This window comes from Frankliniella occidentalis, unplaced genomic scaffold (genome assembly GCF_000697945.3).
Source record: "Frankliniella occidentalis isolate FOCC.00 unplaced genomic scaffold, Focc_3.1 Scaffold3, whole genome shotgun sequence".
NCBI classification, from domain to species: domain Eukaryota; kingdom Metazoa; phylum Arthropoda; class Insecta; order Thysanoptera; family Thripidae; genus Frankliniella; species Frankliniella occidentalis.
The window spans coordinates 988,902-997,735 of record NW_026267133.1 but is presented as its reverse complement, the minus strand read 5'-3'; the positions used below and the strand labels follow the sequence as shown (position 1 = coordinate 997,735).

At 54.9% G+C, this 8,834-nt stretch overlaps 1 protein-coding gene across 6 annotated transcripts in view; it reads left to right on the top strand.

The window, feature by feature from the left end:
• Positions 1 to 7,055, top strand: part of LOC113212717 (bestrophin-2) — a 34,935-nt gene extending 27,880 nt beyond the window's left edge. For 2 of the 6 annotated variants that reach the window (XM_052266204.1, XM_052266193.1), the window contains exons 7-14: positions 163 to 294; positions 808 to 915; positions 1,182 to 1,469; positions 2,468 to 2,704; positions 2,815 to 2,967; positions 3,052 to 3,250; positions 3,784 to 3,929; positions 5,358 to 7,055. In XM_052266204.1, the coding sequence (XP_052122164.1) occupies positions 163 to 294; positions 808 to 915; positions 1,182 to 1,469; positions 2,468 to 2,704; positions 2,815 to 2,967; positions 3,052 to 3,250; positions 3,784 to 3,929; positions 5,358 to 5,981 (1,887 nt within the window). In that variant the 3' untranslated portion in view covers positions 5,982 to 7,055. The remainder of the gene's footprint in view (positions 1 to 162; positions 295 to 807; positions 916 to 1,181; positions 1,470 to 2,467; positions 2,705 to 2,814; positions 2,968 to 3,051; positions 3,251 to 3,783; positions 3,930 to 5,357) is intronic. The other 4 variants (XM_052266206.1, XM_052266213.1, XM_052266222.1 and 1 more) reach the window with 4 other exon arrangements.
• Positions 7,056 to 8,834: the final 1,779 nt, after the last annotated feature.

Genomic DNA, 8,834 nt, shown 5'->3' with positions numbered 1-8,834 from the left:
CGCCCCGCCCCGCCCCGCCCCGCCACCTCGCCACGCCCCGCGTCGAACCATGGCACAGCCAAGCGTGGCGGCGTGGCCGATGTCCACGTTATGTAACGCCCAGGCCGGGGAGGGCGCACTTGGCTGGAGCGCGGACTACACTAGTGTTCGTTGTGCCCGCAGGTGGTGACGCTGTCCGTGTACACGTACTTCATGGCGCAGCTGATGGGCCGCCAGTTCGTCGAGACGAGGCACCCCGACGGCACCGTGACGGGAGACCCTGACATCTTCTTCCCCCTCTTCACCTCGCTGCAGGTAGGTCGCTGCAGGTCGAGCCCCCGGGCGCGCCTGGCGGGGGCGGGGCTCGGGAGAGGGGAGCCTTCGCTCTCGTCGCGGTACCCTCCCCGAGAAGCTTGCTGCGCCGCGGCCACGGACCGCGAGGCTCAAGAGAGTAAAGCAGAAGCACAGGAGGGCGCCCCTCCTCCAAGATGGGGAGGAGGCCACCCGCCGCGAGTGGACTGGACAGGACAGTTTGCGCCCCGTTTCCCATGTGGGACGAGCTTCGAAACATTGTCGAGAGGACCAGGACAGACCAGGACGCTAAGCGTCGCTCTTGCACTTGCTCGTACACGCCCTGGCTCAGGCCTTGGCAGGCTGTGGCTACGACGCTGACCACGCGGTCGTGTCCGCCCCAAGGCGAGGTCGCCCCGGCCGGGGCCCGGGACGCGGGCCAACTTAGGCGGGTCCTTCCAGCCGAAGCCCGAGAACGGCGAGCGGCCGTCACTGCGCTCACGGCTGGCGAATGACCCTTGTCTTGTTTTGACGCAGTTCTGCTTCTACATCGGCTGGCTGAAGGTGGCCGAGGTTCTCATCAACCCGTTCGGCGAGGACGACGACGACATTGAGCTCAACTGGCTCATAGACAGGCACATCAAGGTATGTGTGGTGGTCCAACGACACTCATCCGCTCTGACCGAAAGAACCCGAGTGAGACACCCTTCTCTTCAGCAAAATAACCGCGACAGCCACATTAATGCTTTTGCTTTTTGAAACCTTCCACACGATCAGCTGGTTTTTTGTATCACAATCCTAACTCTAATTTTTATCTGACTCACCACGCTTACTCGCTTGGTGGCGGTGCGCTGCACGTGCACTGACTGCACTGCACTGCCCGGTGATGGTGACCTGTGCGCATGCCCTAGAACATCGAGGTGGCCCGCCGCGGGCTGGGAGAGACGCCCGGCCCTGAGGAAGATGACGAGGACGTGAACCCGCTGTGCCGGGGCGGGCGCGGGCAGGGCCTGGCGGGCCTGCTGGGGGCGGGCGCGCTGGCGGCGGTGCGCGCGCTGCTCGCCTTCCTGCACGGCCTGCTCTCGGCCCTGCTGCCGTGCCTCGTGCCTCCCCTCGGCCCGGACAGCCCCCCGCCGCGCCAGCCCCGCCCCGACCCTCCTCAACAGCCTGCACCCGGGGAGAGGCCCTGGCTGCGCACCGTGAGTAGCCGCCGCGCCGCGCCACGCCTCGTGTAGGACCGCGAGGACGCAGCCTCGCCACGCCACGCTACGGGGCGTCGGGCTCGGGAGAGAACCCGCCCTGCGACCCTGCGCGCCTAGCCCCCTGGCCGCCATCAAAATTAGACTATGTGTATCTCATTTATTTTTAGTAAGGAAACGTTTACTTCGTATGTTATGCTGTGGGTTGCGGGTTCATTCTCACCCAGACGACACCCCGAAGCGAGGGCGGTGGCGTTGAGGTAACTATCCACTACAGTCTCAGTGAAAATGGAAGGTCATTCAGCTCCTTAAGTAAAGTCGAAAAACACTGTCATCTTCATTTCAATTTTCGAGAATTCTGATTTGTTGCGGGTATGCGGCAGGGCGGCAGTTCAGGTCGGGCATGGTTCGGGCGGCTGGAGCGGCGGCTCTCCGGTGACCAGCAGGGGCTGATAATGGTTGATTTGTTTTGTCCCCTTTTATTTGTCTGTGACGAACCTTCCTCCTCATTAGGCTGAACACGGCATCGCAGTCTCTCGTGCTGCGCCGCCCGGCCCGGCTGGCTGGGCCCGCGCCGCCTGCTGCTGCCGCGCTGCCGCCCGGCCCGAGCGATCCGATCGAAAGGCGATTGCCTCAAGTGACGTTGTGCTGTGTGCATGCCTGCTTCCCATGACGCTGACGCCGCTTTTGCGCAACACGCTCGCCTCTGCTGGAGCGTAGCTGAGCGTGGCTGAGCGTGGCTGAGCGTGGCTCGCTACCTAATTACCCAACGGCCGTGGTGATGGGTAAACATAAAGTGATTCCGAGGCGCGCGCCAGCCGGCGTGTTCGGATCGAGGTGCTCAAATAGAGTGCGACTCAATCGATTTGCTTGCGCCGAGCACACATTTGCCGAGGGCAGATGATTACAGCTGACACAGCAAACTATGTTTGATCAGCAATCGCGGGCACGTCTCTCTGCTAGAGGAAACTTGTGGTAACTCGTGTGGGGCCTTGCAGGCGGCCTACATGATCGTGGACGAGATGCACGAGGAGCACCCCGAGCTGCTCAAGGACCAATACTGGGACGAGGTGGTGCCCAAGGACCTGCCCTACACCGTGGCGTCCGAGTGCTACCGGCGGGCGGAGCCCAAGGGCAGCGCCGAGGACTACAAGGTCAAGGACTCGGACGCGCTCTACGCCAACCTCATGCCCCAGCGCAACAAGCCCGGCCCCGAGGACGTCTACGCCGACTACGTGAGTGACCCGCACAAGGCGCCGCGCAGGCCGCCGGGGACCCGATTGCGACTTTGGTTCTGATTTTAATTGAGCAAAGATTACCCGGTGGAATGCGGTCCGTGTTCCAGGAGAGCGTGGACACCCCGCTCGTGGAGAGGCGCAAGAACTGGTTCCAGCGGCAGCTGCAGCGCATGGGGTCGGTGCGCTCCTCCAGCACCACGTACTCCTCGGCCGGGATGGCGTTCAACTCGCGGCCCCGCCACAACTCGGTGTACTCGCAGGTGAGCGGCCTCCCCGCCCTGGCACCCCCGCGGCCTCGGCCCGCACCCCCGCGAGCCGCCACGGGTCCGTCGAACGTAATGAAGATCTCGTTTGTGCAGGGGGAGAACGGCGGCCTCCCGGGCCCGGTGCCCGGCCCCGTGTCGGCGCAGATCTTGAGCCAGACCACGCTGCCCATCCACCAGCAGCAGCAGCAGCAGCCGCCGCCCGAGCGGCAGCCCAAGATGTCCATCTACGACCGATTCGTCAACAGGCGCTCCAGCCGGGGACAGAACAAGAGATCCAGTGAGTAACCTCTCCCGATCGAGTACTTACCCTAGTAACATGAAGTTGTCCACCGACTGTCGACACGGTGTCGAACATGGAATCTGATAGGTTGTAAATTGATGCTCTCTAAACAGTTCAACATCAGTGTAGTTGATATTCAAAACTAGAGATCATACCGATTCACGTAAAATTTCAGTTTCTGGAACCAACAAAAAATGTAGACTTCCAAAATATGCGGTAAACAATATCAAAGTATCGCAGCGAACGCGACGCAAGAAAACCATGAATATTTTCTGGTATTATTGCTAGAACATAAGTTTTTCAATCCTCGAACAATAATAATGTCACGAGCCGAATGATGATAAACTTATTATCGATTTCCAATAGAAATAGTGTCCTGTCGGATGGTGTCACTTCCGATATCCGTACGATATTATTTGTCCCTTTTTCGATACTTTCTCGACAATCTCTCGACAGTTTGACAGTTTGATGTGACTAGGATATGTTCTGTTTGCTGTTGGGTTCTATGCTAAGACTGGGTGGTTTTGCAGGTGTGCAGAAGAACCGGCCGCGCATCCCCACGCCAGACGTGACCATCATCAGGAACAATGATGCCAACGGCTCTGCACCCTCCACCCCCGGCACGCCCAACATGCTGACGCCGCAGCCCTACCCCACCGACGTGCCCGTTGTGCAGGTAAGCACTGCTACCGCCCAGTCACTTCGGGAGGTAAATAACACAGCTCTGTTTCAAGAAAAATGCATTTGCTACACAGAAATTACATATTTTGACCACGAAGCTGAGAGTACACTTGAAAAGGAGTCAAATAAAAAATTAAGAGGTAGAAGACTTTTTCCATGGAGCTAGTGTTGTGGGCCACCAGCACCGCCAGCAACAGTGCTCTGCGGGTTAGCCGACCTTTGTTGGGGCTCTCTCCTCTTAGCTGCTCCCTCCCTAAGCTGCTGACCCCCCTGCGGATGTCGGGGTAGGCCACCACCTCCAGCAGCAGTGCTCTGCGGGTTAGCCGACCTTTGTTGGGGCTCTCTCCTCTTAGCTGCTCCCTCCCTAAGCTGCTGACCCCCCTGCGGATGTCGGGGTAGGCCACCACCTCCAGCAGCAGTGCTCTGCGGGTTGGCCCACCCTGTGGGAGCTCTCTCCTCTTACAAGGGAAGGTTTTTAGGTGTTACCAATTTCGCTGGGCGCGATACATATTGCAGGGGACATATGTAGATTATTATTGGCACCGGTTTTAGCTGCCCATACTATGTTTTTCGTTTGTTTTGGACAATTTTTAGTAGGAAAACATCATAAAACCAGAAAAAATGTGATCTTCAAATGTCTATATCTCCGGAACCATTTGAGCTACGCCATCCAGATTTTGCACAGAGGTAGTCCGCATGGATACCTTAATTGTCTAAAAATATGGGAAGAGTCGAAAAAAATTGTTGAAATGGTCCGAAATCCAAGTCGAAATCCAAGTAAGGAAGGTGCACATAGTTTGTGACATTTTCTTCGATGTTTTTCGAAAAAAATTATACTTCACGATAATTTAGTTACAAATTCGGCCTACCTCTGTGCAAAATCTGGGGGGTGTAGCTCAAACGGTTCCGGAGATATAGGCATTTGAAGATCACATTTTTTCTGGTTTTATGATGTTTTTCTACTAAAAATTGTCCAAAACAAACGAAAAACATAGTATGGGCAGCTAAAACCGGTGCCAATCTTAATCTACCTATGTCGAAATTGGTGTGTAACACCTAAAAACCTTCCCTTGTTAGCTGCTCCCTCCCTAAGCTGCTGACCCCTGCGAATGTCGGGGTAGGCCACCACCTCCGGCAGCAGTGCTCTGCGGGTTGGCCCACCCTGTGGGAGCTCTCTCCTCTTAGCTGCTCCCTCCCTAGGCTTCTGATCCCTGCGAACGGCGGGTTGGTCCACCTTGTGGGGGTTCTCTCCTCTTAGGTACTCCCTCCCTAAGCTGCTGCTGACCCTATTGCGAAGGCGGGGTAGGCGCTATGCACCTGCACCGTCGTACGCCACGCGCCCCTGAAGGGGAGGACCATATTGTGCACGAGAACCTCGCACCTTTGCACGTGACAGTGGGCAACCGCTGGGCCTGACCTCAAGATGTTTTTCGGTGTTCCGCAGGTGCTGCTGACGCCCATCCAGGAGGCCGAGGGCGGCGTGGTGGCCGTGGGGGGCATGGGTATGGGGTCGCCGGGCCACCACCAGCACCACCAGCTGACCATGGCGGGCGTGGGCGCCAAGGCACTGGCACAGGCCGTGCTCTCCCCCGGGATGGGGCCCATCGGCCCCGTCACGCTGGCTGCCACCCCCGTCACCTTCTCGCAACCCATTCTGTTCACCGCGTCTCCTGGTCCACACCGCCCGGTCCGGTCGTCGGCGCCCCCGAGGAGCGCCGTCACCCTGACCGAGGTTAGCAGCCACTCTGGCTCGGCGTCCGGCTCGGAGGAGGAGGGCAGTTCGGCCTCGCCGCGACCCACTACCCCGGCCACGCCTACGAGCACGCCGTCGGTGACACCAACACCTGCGGCAGCCGCTGCCTTCGCTGCTGCCGTCACGCCGGCGGTCTCCAACGCCACGTCCACGCCCGCGACCTCGCCGCCGAGGAGCACCGCCAACAGCCTGGCACCCAGCGCGGCGCCCAGCGCGGCCAGCACGGTGGAGAGGAAGAAGGGCACCGCGGAGAGGAGGACCGGCGCGCCCAACAAGCGCGAGGTGTACGTCTGACACGCGCGCCGGCACCCTCGTCCAGCCCATGCATCCATGCACACAACTTGCAGATGTTTCCCTCTTTGATGGCGTCTAATTTGACCCGAGACCGAGGAAGGAGAATTTTTGTTTTTTGTAGTGCAACGTATCTGAACCGCTGGATACAGTAGGAAACGTGATCTTCTAAAGATAAATTATATTGATATGACGATTATTTTTGTAATATGAATTCCAGTCAGTACGACTTGTGATCATTAATGTAATTAATGTTTTTAGAGTAACAAATTTCTCATGTGTACCTCTGATTTCTTATCTGTTCCATTGGCTAAGTTTTTGTGTGTTTTTAATTTTTTTTGTGCCAGAGATTTTTTTGGAGATCGATTGTGAGATAATTGCTGATAATTGAGATTTTAACCATGTGATTTTCTTTTTTTTTCCAAAAAGGAAGAAATTGCCAAATTTCACTGAGCACAATAGTTTTCAGAGAATGTGACACACTTAGTATGTATTTTGCTGTTTAGAACTAATTAGAAACCTATGTGATCCTTTGTATTAAAGTAAAGCTAGTTAGTATTTGTCAAATGATTTTTTGTATGATCTAACTATTTGTACAAAGTAAGGAGTTTTGTGCCAACAACTTTATCAAGCAGAGCTTGTACAAGGTATTTTGTAATCCTCTAGAAAAGTAAGGATACCAGTAGTTTATAAATTTACAATTCAATTCCAATATCTTTGAGGAGTGTGATAGAATAAAATAGATTAAGTCTTAGTCGCAATTTTTCATGTGCCGTAATGCATTATGCTAATTTATACCATTCGTATTATATTAAGTTCTAGTGGTTCTATTTGCTTGTGATCAGTGTAAGGTAGAGAGGTTCGCCATTATCTATGAAAGTCAAGGGGTGTGTTACTTTGTATACGCTTTTAAGAACTGATTTGCCAGATTGCAATGTACATGTTGTATCAATTACCAAGCACGTGTTGCCTTAGTGTTTTGACAATTAGTTATACAGATGCATCATTTGTGAGATTTTTGTTGAATGAGACCGTTTTTCAGTCATTAAAGCTGAAAAAGACTTCCCAATCGAAAAACCATGTATGAGTATACACAAGCACAAACTCTCTACACAAAATAGTAAACAGAACCCTGCGAAAACGCATCAGAAAATACAAGAAATCGAACTAAACTTCCCTGCACGTGGCAGGAGGTGCACGATAAGTTGCCGCCACTCTAGGCGTCTGTGTTCAAGGTACGTGAACTGCGGTGTAAATTGGCCTTTACGTCAGATTTCTCTTCCACCACACCCTCTCCTCGCCATAGTATGCCATTGCATTAAATCAACACTTCTGAAAAATTCGCAAGCGCACCGTCGTCCAGCCTTTAGAATCGAGGTGTACGTTGGGCTGCATACCTACCGGGTACTTCTCACACATCGCTAAGCGCTGTTCGTAAGCTATCAGCGAAGAACCTTCTTGACTGTTGCATTTAAAATCAATTCAAGGAATACACAAATACTAGAACATTATTTGTGGAATATGACTTTGTAAAATTCTGTATCGGTACATTTTTGAGTATCCGTAGTGTGTGCACGAGCAGTAATGGCGTGCCATGTATTAGAGGGGGCTTTCCGACAAACTCGTGTCATTTTTGTAGAATTTTATAATTCAGTAAGTTGTTTACTGAACCATGCTAAACTTAAATACGGGCAACCTATACGAATTTTCAATGTTTATCCCTTTAAATTAAAAACTGATAATGGTTTGGGAGGGAGGAAAATACCTTTTCGGATCCATGAAATGTTTTCGAATAATTTAATACAAGATTAATTTTCTTCCTCCCGTGTCGGAATTTGAAAACTGCTCTGTATAGCCGCGCGACCCTGTGCGGCGCGGTCGGTCTGCGCGGCGTCCGCGTGCGTCCCAGGGTCCTGACGTCAAACTCGGATGCCCCGGGCTGGGCTCCGCCAGGAGGCTCGGCACTGCAACACTTGACACTGAGGTTCGCTGCAAAAAGGAGACTGCACGACGCTCGTCTCGGTCGCTCTTCCTCGAGAGTCCGCGTCGGAGCGACAAGGAAGGACCGCTGCAGCCTCGCAGAGGGCGTGGTGGCGCTAATGAGCGCCCGAGAGCGGCGGTCGGGGAGCGCTCCGCCGAGGGGCGGCGCCGCGCCGAGCGGCCGGCTGTTGTTGGATCGAATCCGATCAAAGCTTCAGTAGCAAAGGAAAGCCGGCGATTCAGTTTTATTTGCGCAGAGTGGCGATACAGCGATTCGGGTTCCTTTCCCCGCGTACGTGACCGCCGCGGTAAACAAGGTGCCGGCAGGCGGGGGCCGGGGGGCCGCCCGCCCCGAGGTTCATTCCTCTGCCCCTCGCCGTGCCCATCCTCCCCGGCGGCGTCCTGGGACGTCTCAGTTGTTCCTGGAACGGCCGCTGTGCACTGATTTTGTTTTGTACCTCGTTCAAAGACTGGCGGCCGTGCAGAGCCGGTCCCTCCTGCCTGTCCGGGTAGGGCGGGAGCCGGCGGCACCACCAGCTGGTCGTCCGTCTGGCTCCGCGCCCCGCCCTGCGCCTGCTCCTCCTTCATCACTCTTGTTTAATTGCCACCGCGATGGCCAATGTTTCGGCGGCAACGGCGGTTAAAGTCACTGCAGGCCCACGGCGAGGCGCTCGCCAGGCGCGTTTCGTTCGATGGGCCCTCTTAACGACGCCCGATCTCCGCCGGACGACGCTTCAACGTCGACCGATGTCATCCGATGCCACTGGTGGGTATAGATTGGAGTGACGAGTTCCCGTAGATTTAAAACGGTCTAAACATTTTGCTGAGAGCAATTTAAATTTTGTCATTAGTAAGAACTCGGAATTAGTACCACAG